The sequence below is a fragment of the Carassius gibelio genome, chromosome A11, assembly GCF_023724105.1.
Source record: "Carassius gibelio isolate Cgi1373 ecotype wild population from Czech Republic chromosome A11, carGib1.2-hapl.c, whole genome shotgun sequence".
Taxonomy (NCBI): Eukaryota; Metazoa; Chordata; class Actinopteri; order Cypriniformes; family Cyprinidae; genus Carassius; species Carassius gibelio.
The window spans coordinates 5854276-5874008 of NC_068381.1; the positions used below are offsets into that span (position 1 = coordinate 5854276).

The window sequence follows — 19733 nt, forward strand, 5'->3', positions numbered from 1 at the left end:
CAGTTTAACCTGATGCAAACCTGTTTTGCTTGATTCCTAAGGGCAAGTATGCATATGATGCCACTTACCAAGTATCATGTTTCTGAAACACCATCTAAAAATTAGGGGCATTTTTTTGGACTTTCTAAACTCGAAATTCAATGAGATTACACCATTCCATTATTACAATAAGGAAGACTTTGCAAATGCAATAATTAAGAATTATACGCTTAAATTAATATTGTTAAATAAAATACACTTCACAAAGAAACAGCTCCTTTGTTTTTTTTGTTTTTGTTTTTTTGACAGTCAGCGACCTCATGAACTCAAAAGCTCCTCCCCATTCCTTTTAAGGACACACTGTTCGGCCTTTAGAAAAAAGAAAGAACATATGCTTGTTTTTGGAAAAATAGTATGTGTAACTCTATCTATCTATCTATCTATCTATCTATCTATCTATCTATCTATCTATCTATCTATCTATCTATCTATCTATCTATCTATCTATCTATCTATCTATCTATCTATCTATCTATCTATTTATCTATCTATCTCTCTCTCTCTCTCTCTCTCTCTCTCTCTCTCTCTATTGGTTGTGTATAGATTCAGAACTCCATTACCCATCATCTCTCACTCCCGATGCGCGTTCAGTTATGGGGGTGGAGCTTCAGGGCTCATGTGGAGGTGGTGAGAAAGCGGACAAGTGCGGACAGAATCCAACTGGCAACTAGACGCCGCGATTTTCAATTGGGGGACATCCACATATCATGGAATTACACGAGGAATCCCGGCCGGAGCAGTTGTGCCGCTGACCACACCGCCCGTGTTTTATTCCCGCCACGGTGTTCTTCTGAAGAAGGTAAAGTTCGGCTGAAGTCTTGCTGTTACTGTACCGCGAAAGGAGACCTCAGCGTCAGGCAAGGGATAACGTTATATGACTGATGCATCCATCAGTGAGAGCAGAACGGAAGTTTGACAGCGTGTTACAGTGTATCAATGAAGACGTTCGGTGAATTGATTGATGTTGTCGCAGTAACAATGTAACAATATTACAATGTTTCCATGTAACTGTCAAGTGCTGCTGGAGGAGGCAGGTGGACCGCAGACATCCTCGAGATAGTCGATAAAGTCGTTTAAAATATATTATTCTGCAGTCGGCTTCACCGTGTAAGTGTTTATAGTGTCTTTCTGGATTGAAGCTGTTCGTTTAGCAAAAACTGCACCGCTAGGGAGGCTGATTATTATCATCACCTGTCGATGTAAGGTTTTCTGTTTGATCTCATTGTCAATATTGATGTCTCACCTGTAGCCTTTATGTCTGTGTAAAACTATTTTCCATACATAGGAACTATAGTTTGAAAAATCGGACAAATCCGGCCTCCACAATTAAATCCCCTTACAGTAAAAAGAAGCGACTCCAGTCAGTTTTTTACAGGCCACATACTGTTTAACTTTTTAATGTGGAGGTTTTCACAGATTTTTAAGATTCCCAGATAGCATGCTTTACAGTTGACAGGAAAATGACATGTTTTTAAGGAGAATGTAAAAGGCAGAAACCGCTGGAGTAAATCGTTTGGCCAGTTGCACTGCGTTTCACCTTCCTTGTTTTTACAGCAAGAATTCTTGTATAAACTTGAAAATTGGTTAGTTTTGATTAGCTTTTCATCATACAATTATTCAACATGTTTACTATGCCATTAAACATATGTGGTATTTGAAAATATGTAAATAAATTTATATGAAATATTGTTGAGAGTATTAATTTGTTCCTTTTAGAGATGAATACACACACACATGATAATATCATAAACATTTGATTGCTTAATGTCATTACTGACCAATCAGAATTCCAGAAAGCTGTGTGATAAAATAAAGTAAACATCTGCATTATACACTTGTCTAATATTTGAATTTCAAACAGAGCATGAGTGCATGATGTGGTTTATCAATGGAAATTTCACCGGAAGAGCATGTTTACTGTTCAAATAATAATTAGTCTTTAGTCTTTGTAATCGGATAAAGAAAACAAAGTTCCATTCTTTTGCCAATAGTGCATAAACTGTCAGTTTAGATAAAGGCAGATATTATATCAACACTGTCAACAATGGATTTGTTTGTATTGCTCTGATAGGCCTATATTGAGCATATGTGCAGCCTGCCCTGTTCCTTATTGATGTTCTCTGGTCTTGTCTTCATTGATTGAACTTCATCTCAATCTGAATGTAGCGTTGACTCAATGTACTATCACTGAGGAGAAATGGATTAGCTGCAAGTGAATTATACATCATCTGAGTACATATTTGTTAATTTGATCTATTGCTTGTGCTATATGATCCATTAGCCTAAACATAAAGTGATACATATTGCTGATATTTTCTATGCCCCCAAAAATCTGCACTTATATGAGAACAAAGTAGTTCTAACGGATGCTTTGTTATACACTATTTGATGCTTTATATCTTAGAGCATATTTCAGTCTTCTAATCAGTGCTTCATTATAATGTATAATAAATACTATGAATGCAACAACGCATAGAAAACCAAATCTTTAATTTTGCATTGCATAAAACATGTGTTCAATGAAGGGCATTGAATTTTAGCCTTCTAGAAAGGTACAGACAGTGCATTGCAAAGAATCCACAAAATGTGTACGTAATTAAGTGTCTTTTCAGCACATAGCACAGCTGTATTTTCTAGTGCTTTTCTCATTATCCACCCATACAGCGGAAGGACCTTGAATTCCTTTCAAAAACTAGGCCATCTGTAAAAGGCACATTCTCATTTTCTCGAATGCATCCCCATGGCCCTCCCGCTATTATTGTCTCGCTATCTCCATGTCTGATGATAACCTATATGTCTAAATAAGATGAATAAAGGACAAATTGGTATTACTGTATGCTGATTTTATTGCACCTTAATCTGTTTATTATCTCTTCCACAGACACACCGAAAAGTTGAGCCAAATGTCCGACAAAATGTCCAGCTTCCTCCACATCGGGGACATCTGCTCCCTGTATGCGGAGGGATCCACCAATGGATTTATCAGCACTTTAGGGTAAGACAACCACCGTCATGTCATCACCCCACTGTGTAAATATCAGCGTTTTAAATAAGAGGAACTTGATGAAAAAACAGGAGTGCAAGAGGAAGGAGAAAATGAATGTACAACACTCAGAAATGAGAAGTAACTGAGAAGAGAAATGATGTGGGTTTTTTTTTTTTCTTGTACTTTTTCTTTTTTAGAGTGATGATTTCTGATGTGCAATGGTATGATGAATGACAGTTGCATATACTGTAGGTGGTTACTCTCTATTCAAAGGCAAAAGTCTCTGTTCTGGGTCTTAAAAGTCAGATCGCTTACATTTTGTTTCAGGGTTGGCACATATTTGGTCTCAATACAAATATGTGAAGCGTTTTCTTCTGAAACGGTAACCGCAACAGATCATTACTGCCATATTGTGATGTACATCCAAGTGTAACAGAACAATATGTGTGGCAGAGACTTGGTTCATTTCATTGGTTGTTGATTTTTATTTTGAGATGTGGGCACTGCACTTTTAAAGTGGAGGCGGAAGGATGTGAGCCTGCAGGGACAGGTTTAAAGGGTTAGTTCACCCAAATATTAAAATTATGTAATTAATGACTCACCCTCATGTCGTTCCAAACCCGTAAGACCTCTGTTCATCTTCGGAATACAGTTTAAGATATTTTATATATAGTCCGAGAGCTCTCTGTCCCTACATTGAAAACGTATGTATGGTATACTGTCCATGTCCAGAAAGTTAATAAAAACATCATCAAAGTAGTCCATGTGACATCAGAGGGTCAGTTAGAATTTGTTGAAGCATCGAAAATACATTTTGGTACAAAAATAACGACTTTATTCAGCATTGTCTTCTATTCCCATACTCATAATTCGTGGTCTGCATTTAACCCATCCAAAGTGCACACACACAGCAGTGAACACACACCTGGAGCAGTGGGCAGCCATTTATGCTGCGGCGCACGGGGAGCAGTTTGGGGTTCGGTGCCTTGCTCGAGGACACCTTAGTCGTGTTATTGCCGACCCGGGACTCGAACCCACAACCCTAGGTTTAGGAGTCATACTCTCTAACCACTAGGCCGCGATTTCTCTCTGAATTTCTCTCTCTGAATAGCTCAGATCTATTAAACATAAACAGACACAGCTTTTGATTTTAATAAAATAATAGTACATTTTGAAATTAATATTAAGTATATTTTAATGTTGGTTCATGTTAACTAATGAGGTTAATAACTAAAAACTAACGTTAACAAATAAGTTGTATTGTTAAATGTTACCAATTGCACATATGCATAAATAAATAATTCACAATAAGATCAATGACATGTACTTAGAAAATAGTTTATATGAATACATGTGATGAGCTTGAACATGAGCTAAATCTCATGGGAATACCAATCAAGCAGGTTTTTAATGAAATGAAAGTTTTGCCCCTGGAATTTTGGTTAATGTGACCGCACCTTTGTATGGTTGAATTTTATGTCAACTTTAAAAGTTAAGTCAGAATTATTTTGATATGCAAGGAGGGGGCACATTACAGATTACACAGATACTCATTGAAATGACTGGATTTCACCAACAAAATTTCACTAATTATGCATTTTAATATTTCTATATAGCATCATATTTCCTTACTGCTAACGACCTGTGACCCCTTTTTGCTTCGTGACCCCCAATAAGAGATAGTGTATTAATACAGGACAAAAAAATGATTGTAGTTGCTGTCTCCTCCATTCATGTTTCTGTATTCTGCTCCCACACTTCACATAAATGAAGCCAAGCCTCAACGCTGCCCTCCTCACGTCCTTCCCCTGGAAATGAGATTATGCCATCTTCGCATAATCACAGCCAGCCACCTCCTGGCAATCAGCTCCCTTTGCCAGCCTGTGTGATGTGACCACACACACACACACACACACACACACACGGCTGCCCCACGTCACCCATCCATGCCAACAAAAGCAATCTTGTGTCTTTGAAAAACAGAACATTGATAGATCTCATCTGTTTCCGCTGTGCAGTTGTTGTGCATTGTAATCACTTTCTCTGCCCTGCTACTGTGTGCACATACTCATGAGCCACGGCTATATTTAGCTTCACTGGCATACGTAGTGTGTAGTGTTTGTCTCCGTGCCACCGAGTGACCTTACCACGGATGGGATAATGAGCCACCTGGCCTACAGCTGGGCACAGGGAACCAGAAAGGACACAACGCTGGTGTGATGAGTACTGACAGTCAGTCAGGTGCAAACGGAACGAAAGACCAAAGCCACCTGTACATTAGTGACTGGAGAGTGTGAAATTCACCTGTCAGGCAATGGATGAAAACAATATGCAAATTACATAGACTTGTTGCTGGTGCATTTGAATACTTTTGACAATATCAAGTGTTTTAAAGCCTCTGAATACTTTTAGACTACTTATACTGAAATGTACTAGCATATAATATTTTTTCATGCTTTAAAACTCTAGTAAGTTACCTGGACTGCATTTTTGTTTTCAAAGGCCAATTGTATCTAAAATTGACATTATGTGCAAATTCAATTTAGATGTTCGAATACACCTGTGATGATCACAGTTCTGTGTAGCTTCCTTTCATTACCATTCAAAACGATTAAAATGTTTTTTGACATAAGTCTCTTATGTTCATCAATGCTGCATTTATTTGATTTAAAATGAGTTAAATCAATAATACTCTGAAATATTACAAATTAAAAGAACGGTTTTCTATTTGAATATATTTTACAATGTAATTTATCCTCGTGATGCAGAGTTGAATTTTCATCAGCCATTACCGCAGTCTCCAGTGTCACACGATCCTTCAGAAATCATTATAATATGCTTATTTGTTGCTTTAGAAACATGTATTGCAATGAAACGTCTAATTTAGAAGCATGAAATATTATGATTACCAGAAATGCAGTGTTAGTTTGAATTAGTATTTTTAAATTTTCTTATGATGCTCAAAAATGCTGTGTAGGTTCAATTCCAATTCAACATTTATATAGAAATACTGTATTAATATATAGTGCTTTTGTGTGTATATATATATTATATTTCTTTTTTTATGTTTGATGGCAAAAAATGTAGTGTAGGTTTGATTTACACATTCAGATGCTATTTGAAGCCCAGAAATTCTGTGCAGGTTTATTTTTTCTCTCGAATGCATGTATGATGCCCAGAAATTGCAGATCTGGCTTGCAGCTTACTAAATTTTGAAATGCTGCCAATAATATACAGTATAAGGGTATGACCAGACTCTTGCTTAGAGTTGCTGTCAAAGATTTATTTTTATTGGATTTTAACTTTTAAATATTGAGTTGGATATTTCAACAGAATAAAAAATCCCTCCACCATATCTCTCTTTTCTGTAATATTTTTTTTTTAATAAGTTGAGAGAAGTTGATGACCAAAACAAATTACTGATAGCTAGAAAATACAATGAAGATCAAAATGACCAATGCATTTCAACAAAATAATTTATTTTGGAAAACATTGTGATCAAAAATAGAGAACAGTTACCACTGTAGCACTGTAGAATGAAGGGTTACAGCTGTCAAAAATGAGCAGGAATTGTAGAGGCCACTGCTTTAAATGACCACAGGACCTCACTAGTTTCTCACACTGCGCGGTCCACTCTTCTTTCAGTCTCGTCCACAGTTCTGTGACTCTAGTGGGTTTCTTAACCATAACTTCTTTGCTAATGATTTGGAGAAATTTTTAGTTGATTAGTGGTGTGTTGATTAGATTAGTTCAGGACTCTGGGCCGGTCATTTCATTATTTTAGTGTTCTTAGCCTCAATGAACCCACTTTGCAGTGTGACGGGAGTATTGTCTTGCATAGCCGGCAGCCATATCACCCTGGAGCCCAAGACCGGTTGCCCACTGAAGCTAAGCAGGGCTGAGCCTGGTCAGTACCTGGATGGGAGACCTCCTGGGAAAACTAGGTTGCTGCTGGAAGAGGTGCTAGTTAGGCAAGCAGGGGGTGCTCACCCTGTGGTCTCAGTGGGTTCTAGCGCCCCAGTGTAGTGATGGGGACACTATGTCAACAAGCACGGTCCTTCGGATGAGACGTTAAACCGAGGTCATGACTCTGTGGGCATTAAAAATCCAAGGATGTCTTTCGAAAAAAGGGTAGAGGTATGACCTCGGCATCCTGGCTAAATTCGCCCATTGGCCTCTGACCATCATGGCCTCCTAACAGTCCCCATATCCACTGATTGGCTTTTCTCTTAAAGGTGCAGAGACTGATTCATACCCTTTTTACTTTGGAACTGGCGAGCAATTCCAGTTGCAGTGTTGAGCCAATTCCCCATTAAGAGTCTCTGCATTATCCTGCCTTCTCTTGCATTGGTTTTACCTGGATGACCAGCCTATTTGTGGTGCTTAAATTAATTAGTGTCATTGTAAAGATGCAATATTCTAGAAATTAAAGATCTGAAATGAAGCTTCTCTTGCAATGGCTGAAAAGGTCGTCCCTTTGGCCTTCACCTGGACTGCTTCCTGTTGCAGGGTTTCAGTAACCTTAGAGCAATCATCTTGCAATCTCAGTGAAAATTAGAGGAATGCTGTCAGTTAAAATAAGGTTTGTCATGTAATTAAGGAAATTAACATCAGTTGCCAGATTAACACCAATAACTTGTAGGTCTGAGTAGGTGTGAGAGTTCTTTTTCAAATATCTCAAATAGTTTTTTTATACTGTGCTGCAGAATACAATTAAATTATGAAATATGCTTAAAAACTGCTCTTCTACTCCTGATAGGATAACTTCACAAGGACTAAGCACTGGCCTTGAAATTTAGGAAATTGAAGGTTGCTCTCTAATTTTGATCTCCACTGTACAATAATGTCTGCTGCGGTTCTGTTCATATAGCCACTGACTCGCTTTGGTTATAAAATGTGTTTGTCACTGTTTCCATAACTAAACAGAAGTGTATTTAACTACTGTGTGAAATAAGAATTAGATTAGCAGTGACTCACTGTGGATCTTAAGAGCTATAGAAGAGAAGGTATGATGAGAGGCAAATTTTGGTGTCATTACATTATCACTGAATGATTTTATCATTATAAATTGACATTTGCTGCTCATAATGAGCATACAAGATAACACCCTGGCACTTACACTGAAGCAGACTTTCAGGAAACACAAAGGCCTCTTGATGTGACAATTGTTTATTTTTCTGTACAGTAATACTGTAATACTTCACATGTAAGATAAAGCATTTTTCTAACACAATATTCCTTACTGATTTACCCTGAGCAAAGGGCTGTTTTAGTATGTCCCTGTGCTGGACTAACTAAAAAACAAAACATTATAAACGAATGTGTATTATATATTTGAATTTAATTATAATTTTTGTGTCTGCTGGACAAATTCATTCTAGATCCTAATGTCTGATCAAATAGTGTAAGGTTTGCAGAATAATTCCTTATTTAGTATTATAGTAAATATCCTTCTTTAGTATCCTTGGTAATTTTCTATTACATTATTTAATTTAATTTATATAATTTATTAATATTTAATATTTTAGGTTGTTTATGTGTTTTCCATTTTCCAGATAAAAAGACTGTAAATGATAAATTTGCCAACTTTCATGGGTATGCTAGCTAATTGATGACCTCTATACTAACAGAAGTCTAATTTGATTGCATGTTATTTTAAATAGTGTTTTTTGTCATGCTGTTAGCTACAAATAGCACTGTAGAACTCTGAACTCTTGAAGTTTCTTACCCCACGATCAGTGCAGAAAATGTGATAATTAGCTGAATAAAAATAGAGATACTCAGTATGCTGCCTCCAGAGAAGTTCTCTGACTCATGTCTCTCATCTCTGCAGTTTGGTGGATGACCGCTGTGTGGTACAACCAGAATCTGGGGACCTAAACAACCCTCCTAAGAAATTTCGAGGTAAGGCCACATTTGTGTCTCTGCATCTTCGGAATCTTAGGTGCTATACAGAAATGTTTTGGAGATCTCGGTGGAAGATATGTCAGACCTGTTGAATAACATTTTTGGTTTCTTTTATGCCTTTATTTAAAGGATTTTTAGGGATGCACAGTATTATCAACAAAATATTAAAACGATTTGGAAAAAAAGTTGAAATGCCTTGACGATAAGACGAATAGCTCATGTGCTCAGGCAGGGTGTGCTAGCAATGAGGTCACATCAGCATTGTGGTCATTCTTGAAGATAACTTTTGCCAGAATGATTCACTGTTCAACACATTTAATCTGAGAATGCACGTACAGAACGATGTGTCTAGTGTGCGATAGAGTCAACAGTTACTAGTATGTGCAGTAGCAGCAGCAGCAGCAGCAGCAGCCTCCCCAGGGTCCTAATGCCTGTCTAGTAAAGTGTTTTATTTACTTGAAGGTTGCTGTTGGCCAACTTGTAATAAAATACAAAATACAAAAATATCATTAAGATACTTGTGTTTTGGAATAAATAAAGCAGTTATTGATGTTATAAAATCACAAGTAGATTCGCCTGTGTGGGTCACACATTAGGATCGGTTCCCCTTGTCAGCTGCAAGTGGCTTGATTTTAGGAGGAAGCTGTCGTAGATGGATCCATGTCATTAATGGCTTTAGATGCTGAAGAATGGGTGTGTTCCGGCAAAGAGCCCTGCCTCTGACACAAACAAAATGGCCAAGCATTGACAGCGAGCTGATCCGCATTCTAACTAAGTGTCCAGAAGAGCCCACCCATGGCCTCCTTGACGAGTGGTCAACATCCTTCGCACCAATGGCCCTCTCCGCTCCTGCCAGCAGTTCACAAGGAACTTACCTGGATGTGGCACACCACCTACTTGTGTTAATCCCTCTATTTTCACTGCTCTCACTAGGGATGCACCGGTTCACCAGCCAGAAATCGGAACCAGACGTTTTTTGCTTAAAATGCGCTTTCGGCAATTGGCCGGAAGTGCTCCTGCGTGCACAGACTCTGCTCTACCCTAGGCTTCAGCCTCACCCCGGATGCCAAATGCTACCCATTTTTTGAAGCACCAAGCTCAAATTAGGGACTTCACTTCCCCTCACGGCTTTCCAGAGGATGCTCTGCTTCATATCGGTCACTTCCTCTGTGATTCCTCTGTTTAGACACTCAGAGCAGCTCTTTGTGTGCTTTGGAGGCTGCTCTAAATTGCTGCCCAGTCACATAGAAGATACACTATCTCAATGGATTGTGAATTCTGTAGGCTTGTGTTACGCCTCAGCAGGCTTGCGGTACCTTTCAGTGAGAGGGCCCACTCCACCAGAGAAGTGGCCTCCTCCTGGGCTTGGTCCAAAGGGACTTCTATTGTTGATATTTGTGTGGCGCTGGATGGTTGTCGCAGTCTACCTTCACCAGGTTTTATAACTTGGAAGTCAAGGTACAGATTTTGTTGGGTCTTGGGCTTGGGTCTCATTATTGGCCCATGCTTACAGGAACCCTCAGTACGAGTTTCCCGAGGCTGTGCTTGCAGAGCAGATTCGTTCAACACTTACTTATTGCATGGCGCGATTGGGCATGTTCCCCATAAGCATGTCAATTTGAAATTTGTCAATTTTCGGGTTACTAACACAACCTCAGTTCCCTGAGATAACGGAATGAGCATTGCGTATGCTGCCATGCTATAAGGTTGCATGCGAATCGATGACTCTTGCTTTAGACAAAAAAATTCGGATGAAATGGCACTCAGAGCTGATTTATACAGATTTCAGTTCCTCTCCTTTTGGTGGTTTAAAGCGCCATTGGGGTGTGCAGCAAAACAAACATGACCACATCAGGCTTCAGTATCAGAGTAAACAGGAGTTTCTCCAAAAGCATTTTAACACAACACTCATTCTCTTATCTCAGGAAACAATGGTAACATTAGTAACCTGAGTGTTTCTGTAGTAGTAAAATTGCTTGGTAGCTTACCTAGTACACTTGCAATTTGTGTTTCATGAATCCTGTGATTCATGAAACATTTCTGTCCCATGTTTGCTTTCTTAAAGATATAGTTTACCCAAAAATTATGTCATCATTCATTTGCCCTCAGGTTGTTCTAAACCTGTATGAGTTTCTTTCTTTTGTTGAGCACAAAAGATATTTTGAAGAATGTTGTTAACCAAAATGTTGATGGTAGCTATAGACGTCCATAGTATTTTTTTATTTCCATACTATGTCAGTCAGTGGTTACCATCAATATACCTCAAAATATCTAAAGAAGAAACTCATACTTATCAGGCTTGGAATAAACTTGAGGGTGAGTTTTCCCATAAGCCTGGGTTGTGTGTTTTTATTTTATTTTAATTGTTTTAACCTAAGCAAGGTAGTTGTTAAACAGTAGACCACACAGGAATCCCAGGTGCTATAATAATACATTGTGCAACACTTTCAAAAGGTGCTATACAAAAATGCTTTTACTTGTGTTTTCACTAAAGGGGTCTCACCCAATTTTGGCAAAATAGAGGTGGTCAAAGATAGTTTTATATTAAGTGTAGTGCAACTGAGAATGATGCAATGAAATGTGATGCATTTTACTGTTGGGGAAAAGCTCATAAAGATTAGTTCCAGCAGTAACACACCTATCTGTCATTTTCCAGTGAACTTGAAGACCATGATTAGCTGGTTCAGGTGTGGCTGATGGAGATGCAAATAAACAAAATATTATGAAGCTCTTCAGGAGCAAGATGAAATTGTTATTTCTCTTATTTAAAACATTAAACTTATGAAATTATTCATGCATTTGCAATTTTGCGGTATTAATGCATTTGTCACATCAGCTTCATCAAACAGTCTGTGTAAATACATCTAATGCCAGTTCAGATGCAGCTTCTGTATTTCTTGAAATGGAAAATAGAGGTTGCTGATACTTATTTAATTTGAATTGCAACAACTCTACAGTTTCTTATTATTCTAACTGAATTAATTGAAACAATATAAGACTTTAATGTGAAATATGACACATTTAAGGTTTGGGAAATGGATTTTTTTTTTAAACAGTGAACAGTTATTATGGCCATTTCTACCCTTTTCCAGTCACAGAGCACATTTTTTGAGTTGTTTAAATGAGAGAACATCTGTAACCTAGTCCAGATTAGGGGAATTGTAATGTTTAATAATTTATTTTATTATGTATTTTTGTATGTAAATGCTATCAAAGCAAATCGGAATCGATTGGAAAATTGGAAATCTGAATTGGCCAAGAAAATTGCTGTCGGTGTATCTCTAGTGTAACCTGAGCCTAAGGCATGCTGGGAGAAACCTCTGAGCCCCTTCTGCTCATATAGCGCTAAATGACAGCATGTCACATTCTAGCATGATGTGCTGTCTCACTTTTTTACCAGTTGGTGTGTTTATTTAGTGAATTATTTTCCCACTTGTCTCCAAGGTCTCAGTCAGTCTTAAACCAAGAGGCAAAAGCTAGTGATGCTCAGATTAGAGTTTTACAGCTAATTAATGATTTATGAAGTCCAGATTTCTTAAAGGAGGCTTGCATCTTTGCCTAATAGAAATTTTATTGTTTACATTATGGGAAGTGTTTGGTAAAGTTACTTTTAAATGTAATACATTACAATATTTTGTTACTAAAATAGCTAATTGCATTACTTGTTTACTTTTTATGGAAAGTAATGCATTAGGTTACTTTTGTGTTTTATATATATATATATATATAATTTTTTTTTTTTTTTTTTTTGTTACCTGGGCTAGGCATTCTTATTTGTTTTTATAACAAATAATTCGAAAAGTTATATTTTTAGGCAACTGTAAAGGTCCTTTAACACCAAAAGTGAAATTTATAAGCTTCAGGCTGAAGGAGGTAACAATATATATTATAACAGTAATTAATGATTTCATATAACCAGCCCAAACGTCTCATAATATTTGTTTTGATTAATTTCCCATTTCTACTGTATATACTGTATGCAAAAGACAGCTGGTATAAAGACAGCCAGGGATTGCCACTGAAATGGTATTGGCTGAAACACAAACATGCAAACAGGATTTGAAACGTGTCTGTGTGAACTGGTAAAGTTAACTGTCATTGCCAGCTGTTGGAGGTTTTTGCATGTGAAATGTTCAAGCTCTTGCCAGTGACTCTGCTGCTCAATTCTTGCTGTTTAGTGTCTGGAGTCTTTGCCCAATCTAAGGGGTTTCTTTCTGTGACGTTGATGTTTTAACATGCTTCACACTGTTATATTACCTTTTAAGTGCAGCTGAGGGGCTTGTGCGCAAGTAGCGTATGTAGAATAGTTTTTCTTTACACTCCTTACATTTTTGGGGGCTGTTTATATCCCTCATAATTGCAATAAAACTGGCATTTGGCTTCTAATCAGGTATTCTTTTTTGACCAAGTTTGTCTTGCTACAGCATGAAGCTGCTGAGGCCGTGGCGTCCTCCTCCTCAGAGAACTGAGGCTTTCTGCATATTTGGCTTGAGGAGTTGGAGAGAGTGATAAAATATTCTGCACTTCTGTATCATTTTTTCCCCCCTGAAGTCCATTTTGAACATTAGTCAAAGCTTCTTAAATCAAAAACAGTCGTAATTTAGTGTGACATTTTTCATCCGTTCTCTGACCCCTAAAATTAAACTGCCTGTTTTTGCTACTGTGCCTTTAAAAAAACAAGTTCATCAAGAAAACAAATTCTGCCATCATTTACTCGCTCTCATGTTTTATGGGTTTCTTTTTGTGATGCTTACGTTTATGTTCTAGCTGTTGTTTCTCTCAAATGAAAGTGAATGGGTTAGTAAGATTTCAGGATGACAAAAAAAGCAACATAACTATTCATGAATGTGGTGCATATGTTGATAATTTTATGTTTTGTTTTTTTTAAATCTTCTGCCGATGTAGCTTTAAAATCTCACTTGCATATACATACACTTCTGTTTATTGTTTTTTGTTTACTAAGGCTGCATTTATGAAATATTACAATTTAAAATGAAAATTTATAAATGCTTTTAAATAGAAAACAGTTGTGTATTCCTGTGATGTCAAAGCATCATTACTCCAGTCTTCAGTGTCACATGATCCTTCAGAAATCATTCTAATATGCCGATTATCATATTATTATCAGTGTTCAAAACAGTTGTGCTGCTTATATTTTTTTTTTTTTCATGTAAAAGTCTTTAATTAACTCCAAACAGCAAATCAGTCGCTCCGACACAGATCTGTGGTTGTTCATGAGGATGAGTGAATGTGGCAGGTGGATGAGGCTCTGTCAGCTTGTTTTGTATGGCTGCGTGTTGGTTTGTCTGGAGTTCATTGTGTGTATCTTAACATATCTATCTATGTCTGCATGTATATTTTGTTTGTGTCAGCTTCATTAAACACAGATGGATGGGAAGCCGAATTGTCCATTACTCTTGCTTCAGTGTGACAGACTTTGATGGACAGGTGTTGTGTTTTTATAGGGACTGATGGATGAAGCTGAGAGCCAGACAGCTCTAGTTAGAGCTAGTACTCCCTTTCCAGTGTAATATATATATATATATATATATATATATATATATATATTATATATATTTTCTAGATTTTTAGTGTTGGTTGAAGCAAAAAGTACTCTTTATTGAGAATACTCTAGAGATGTTTCTCTTTAACAAACACAACCCCTGTATTTCTATTTTATTTAATTTTATTATTTTTGTGAATAGATCTTTTTTAATTACAGTTTTTGTCAAGGAAATATACAATTTATTTACATATATTGACATTAGTCATGAACAAAATAAATTAATAAACTAATCAACAACTGAACAGACAATGTTCTACTCTCAGCAGCTTTTATGTTTAACGTTTTAGCATATTTGAAACTATTATCTTTAGCGGGATTAGAAGATATGACGAAGAAAATGGATTTTATTTGATAGAACAGTTATAACTGGGTAGGTAAAATCCTCCAGAAGTCACTTTTGAATGTGATGGAGTATTTCCTAAACCAGTTTCCTTACACTGTTCTTTATTGATGTCTCCGTGGTAGCTAACCAGTCATGTTTCTTCATGCTAACAATAAGATGGCCATCTCCTTCAGCTGTACTCCACCCAGCTACTGTTTCAGGCTGTTGTCATCTTTCAGCTAAACTTCTCTCGTCTGCCCTCTTCTGCTACTTGACACCCTGAGCTTAATCGAAATGACTTCAGTCTGCCGAAATTGAGTCTCAAAATCCTCACATATGCTTATGTATTTATGAAGATCATTTCATAAGCTGTAAGATTAAAGAACATTTCGGGCCTAGAGTTGAGAAAATGACTGGCTCAAGTAAAGCAGAATTTCATAAAGGGCTATTTAAATAAATACATTAATATACAATTTCTATCATTAGTGCCTGCATAGGTTTACGTTTTTTTTTTTTTTTTTGGCAAATTATTCTTTTAACTTTACTCTTGTTAAAATAAATAAATTAATTAATTAAAATAACCTAAAAGACACAATCCAATACATTAACGCTGAATCTTTCAGACCATGAGCAACGCAGGTTTAAGGCTGCAGAGGCAAAACATTCTGCTGTGCCACTGATGGAAATGAGACTTAATTGGATGTATCTAAGTAAATGCAAAGTGCCTTGATGAGCTCGTGATATAGCAAGGTCATGTTTGCTCTGCTCATGACTCGAGCTCTTCTGTACTGTCAGCTGTGGCTGCAGCAGATGGCTGTCACATTATTACTGATACCATATTCAAATATTAGGGAAAGTACTCATTTCATGACTGGCTTTGAATAACACTAGCTGCACTAACGCAGTCAGATGTGCACATACAGTTTTACCGTAACCGGCTGCGGGTGTTACAGTTATAAACTTGTGGTGGAGCATTTGAATAGAAAATGTTTTTCTTGAACTGAAAGTGTAGCTGGTAGCTAGTTCACAAATGCTGTTCACAAGGAAGCACTGTTTCCCCACTAACTGCATTATTTTTCAGTAGTGTGACAGAATGTTTTCACAGTGTAGCTTTGTTATACCAATTATAGGTTCATGTAAAAAGAAAATGATTAAATGGATTATTCTAATTATTTTAAGTCTATTTTTAAATGATTGTTTTATTAAATTTATTTATCATAATTTTGTTAAAATTGCTTTATATAAAATTATTTTAAATCGGTATCTTGAGTAGTGTAGTTACTTAAAGAAAAATGCTTTTTAATAACGCTTCACTTTTTAGGGTTATATAATGAAATCGCTTTTTAAATAAAAGTGTAATTTTTTTTTAAAGGGCTGATGTCTCAACACAGCTGCCACACACACACACACACCTCTGAACAGACATACGCTGATGCACTTCCTGTTTGATCGATGACAGCTGTGACAGCTGTGTAGGTGGACAGACACATCAGGCCTGGCTTCTACCGCAGCTTTCTCATACAGGATAAGCTGTGCTTACCAAACAAACAAAGTGAAAACTATAGACAGTGGCCTCAACCTAGATTATAAGTTTTTTTTTTGTATTTGTAATAGATAAAAGACCTCCTCGAGACAAGTGTTGCAATTTAGCTTCAGCTACAAGCAGCATGATACATGCATGGGGTGACTCTTATTTCAGTTTCATCTATGTTTATTGTATCTGTCCCTAAACAATTAAAACATTAAGTAAAAAAAAAAAAGTCAACTTACATAAACGTTTTTTACATAACTGTTTGGAATAGTATTATGGCATTACAAGTACATTGTTAACACTTTATTTCATTACATTATGATACTGCTATTATGAGCAAGGCTTAGGCTACCATGGGGGAAACACCTGAGCCTTTTCTGAAATAATACAGTATCTTTTGAACTCCCTTGTCTCCTGCTCTCTGTAGGTAGATGTAGCAGAACAACAGTGGTAGGGCTTTGCTCACTGCGCTTCTGCTTTGAGAGATTGCCTCGACTAAATCTTTAGATCCCTCATGGTATTAATAGGCTGCTTAAGCTGTTTAAAAGGCCTGGTTTCCAGAGAGCCTTGCAGTGTCATTTAAAAGTTTGCCCTTCCTTTCTGATCCTGGGTCACGGCCACAAACGTAGATCCAGGGTCCTGTGAGGAGCAGCAGCCCTCTTTAGCATACTGCCAAGAAACACCCATTCAGTTTATATCCTGTGAATTTTAGCAGTGACCATGGGCAACAAGATAGTGATCATTTTGGTATCTGTGAGTGTCTCTGAAACTTTGGCTAGCAAATACATGTCCAGCATGTGAGTTTTGATGCTGTTGTTCAGTTAAAATGGATGGTAAAATAGACCAAATCTGTAAATCTGACCAAAACTTTTTCTACAAAAGTAAAGTGCCTAAAGCTAAATGTCAGTTTCAGAACGTTAAACATTTCCCTCAAGGAATTTTTTCATTCCTCTTATTGTAATCATCTCAGATAGGGCTTTGAATTTCAGACCGGTTTTGCTTACTACAGAAAAAAAAACATGAAGAACATGAACGGCTGTGTTTAGCCGCGTTTCCCACCTAAATTACCCTGAACATTTTTCCCCCCAGACCTGTTACTTTCTGCGTTTCCACCGCGGTGTAAAGTACCAGGAAGATTAGGTAAATAGACTGTTGACAAAGGTTTGCGCGCGTTTCTCAATACAAAGTACACTGATTTTGGACGTGCATCTTTGCGCATTCAACTCGGGAGTGTGATGTCCGCGACGACGCAAGTTCGGTAAAACAGCAGCGTACTTGATAACTTCATTCAGCTCGTCTTGGCTACTGCAATTTTCCTATCTGTATATTTACATAAAAACAAAATAGGATATCTAATACCACTGCCTCCTTTGGTTTTCATTTAAACATAATAACAGCTGCAGAAATGTACTTAGTTCAGAGAAATGTGTATATACATTACAGTGCAACTAATTATTATATAAATTTGCCTTTTTTATTTTCATTTTAACATATAAATAAATTGAATACAGATCAAAGATTACCTGTAAGATTTACCCAAAACAAATTATATTTTATGTTTAACCACTAAAGAGACATCAGAGCCAGCACTTATCAGAAGGTCTAGCCGAGGTGAGGGTGCTCTTGGCGGATACATGATCACGTGGAGCTGACAGTCTCCGAACATTTTTAAATAGGCTCTGTTTTTATAAATTTAAATAACTACATTCTCGCTTGAAATACTTTTAAAATTACATTTCATGACACAATAACATTAATATTTTGAAAATGATCCGAATAAATGGTGGTTGAACCCAGCCAATGCTGCCTGAACTCAACCAATCAGCATGTTTAGCGCTAAAGTCTCGCCCCCGAAAGTTCCCTCTCCAGCAGGGACTTTCTGAGGGGCTTTTTTTAACCTGGAACTTTATTTAGTTCCTGGTTCCTGCAGTGGAAAAACACCGAATACCAGCCCAAAGTCCCTAGTTCCTGGGTAAAGTTCCTGCGGTGGAAACGCGGCATTTGTTGGCTCTGGAACAGTCGTGTGATTCCTATCGTAGCATTATGTCTAATGCCTTTGACATCTCCTGACAGTAATTTGCTCAGCATTCATGTGAATTTGTGAAAGTCTGTATGTAGATAGTATTTCAGTACATTTATGCACATTTAGTACATTTTGTGTGAGCAGGCCTTCAGGGTACACAGATAACTATAAGGTAGATCTCTATTAAGATAACTATATTAGCATCCACGTGTACACACAATAACATTATATTTATTATAATTGCGCAAAAACTGCATTGCTGTAATATCAGCTGTTATTGTATATATTAGTGGAGAAATATATTTGTTTTATTTTTACCTTTATGGTTATTTAATTCCTAACTGGAAGTTGAGTTTAAACCACTAATAATTTATAATATTAACACTGGTAAATGTAATTGTAACAAACAAATCTCCATATTCATCGGGAAGAAGGAGGCGGGAACCGGCGCACAATCAAAACTCATTTTAATAATCAGAAATAAACACAAAACGGCGCGTCAGCCCCTCACGGCGACTGACGCGCACAAATAAAAGCCAAAACCTAAAATAATGTCCCAGGCCTGGTCCTCTCTCGTCCTTCACGGTCGTCACTCCAGTTTTATATCCTTCCATCTCCTACGTGGGACTCGATACTAGCGGTGGGGCTCAGGTGTAGCTCATCTCCAATCACTACACCTGGCCTCACTCCTCGTTCCCACGCCTCTCGGCCCCGCCCCACTCGCCACATACCCCCATCGCCCCTCGCAGGCCGGGGGGTACCCTCGAGACTGCGCTCTACTCCCCCCCCCCCCCTTCCCTCCGGGGGGGACCGCTCACGGGGACCTGCAGGAACCTGGGGGTAGGACAGACGAGGCGAGAGAAAAGGAGATGGAAGGAGGAGCGACAAGGACGAGAGAGGGGAGAGAGGAAAAAAAAAAAAAAAAAAAATCCGGTTCCCAGACGCACTGCTGCTCGGCCCTCCACCAGCTGGGTGATCTCCTCCGCGGTGCCCGGCGGTGGCACTGGACGGCCCTCGGCGGACGGCGCGACACTCCTCCGCCGCCCGATGGACGGCGACGGCTCCTCCGATTTTGGGCAGCGGCAGGAGTCCCCCGTTCCCTGCCCCTCCGGATTCCGTCACGGAGGCGGCAGGCTCCGGCCCCCTGGCGAACGGCGCCGACTCCTCCGCTCCCTCACGGACGGCAGCCGCCCCTCCTTGTCGTGGGCGGTCGGCAGCGAGCTCGCCCGTCCCCGGCAACTCGCTCCAGCCCACCGCCTCGAGCGTCCCTGGCGGCACATACCTCGCCTGCTCGAGGGCACCGCGGATTCACCACAGCGGCGAGGGATCTTCAGCAGCGCGTCCCTCCTTCTCCCGGGT

The 19733-nt window shown here is 38.3% G+C and overlaps 1 protein-coding gene and 1 pseudogene across 12 annotated transcripts in view; both read left to right on the forward strand.

The window, feature by feature from the left end:
• Positions 1 to 648: 648 nt before the first annotated feature.
• Positions 649 to 19733, forward strand: part of LOC128022149 (inositol 1,4,5-trisphosphate receptor type 1) — a 115961-nt gene continuing 96876 nt past the window's right edge. For 7 of the 12 annotated variants that reach the window (XM_052609428.1, XM_052609427.1, XM_052609429.1 and 4 more), the window contains exons 1-3: positions 649 to 838; positions 2921 to 3034; positions 8859 to 8929. In XM_052609428.1, the coding sequence (XP_052465388.1) occupies positions 2943 to 3034; positions 8859 to 8929 (163 nt within the window). In that variant the 5' untranslated portion in view covers positions 649 to 838; positions 2921 to 2942. The remainder of the gene's footprint in view (positions 839 to 2920; positions 3035 to 8858; positions 8930 to 19733) is intronic. The other 5 variants (XM_052609431.1, XM_052609432.1, XM_052609434.1 and 2 more) reach the window with 1 other exon arrangement.
• On the forward strand, positions 6866 to 6982 carry LOC128022859 (uncharacterized; annotated as a pseudogene).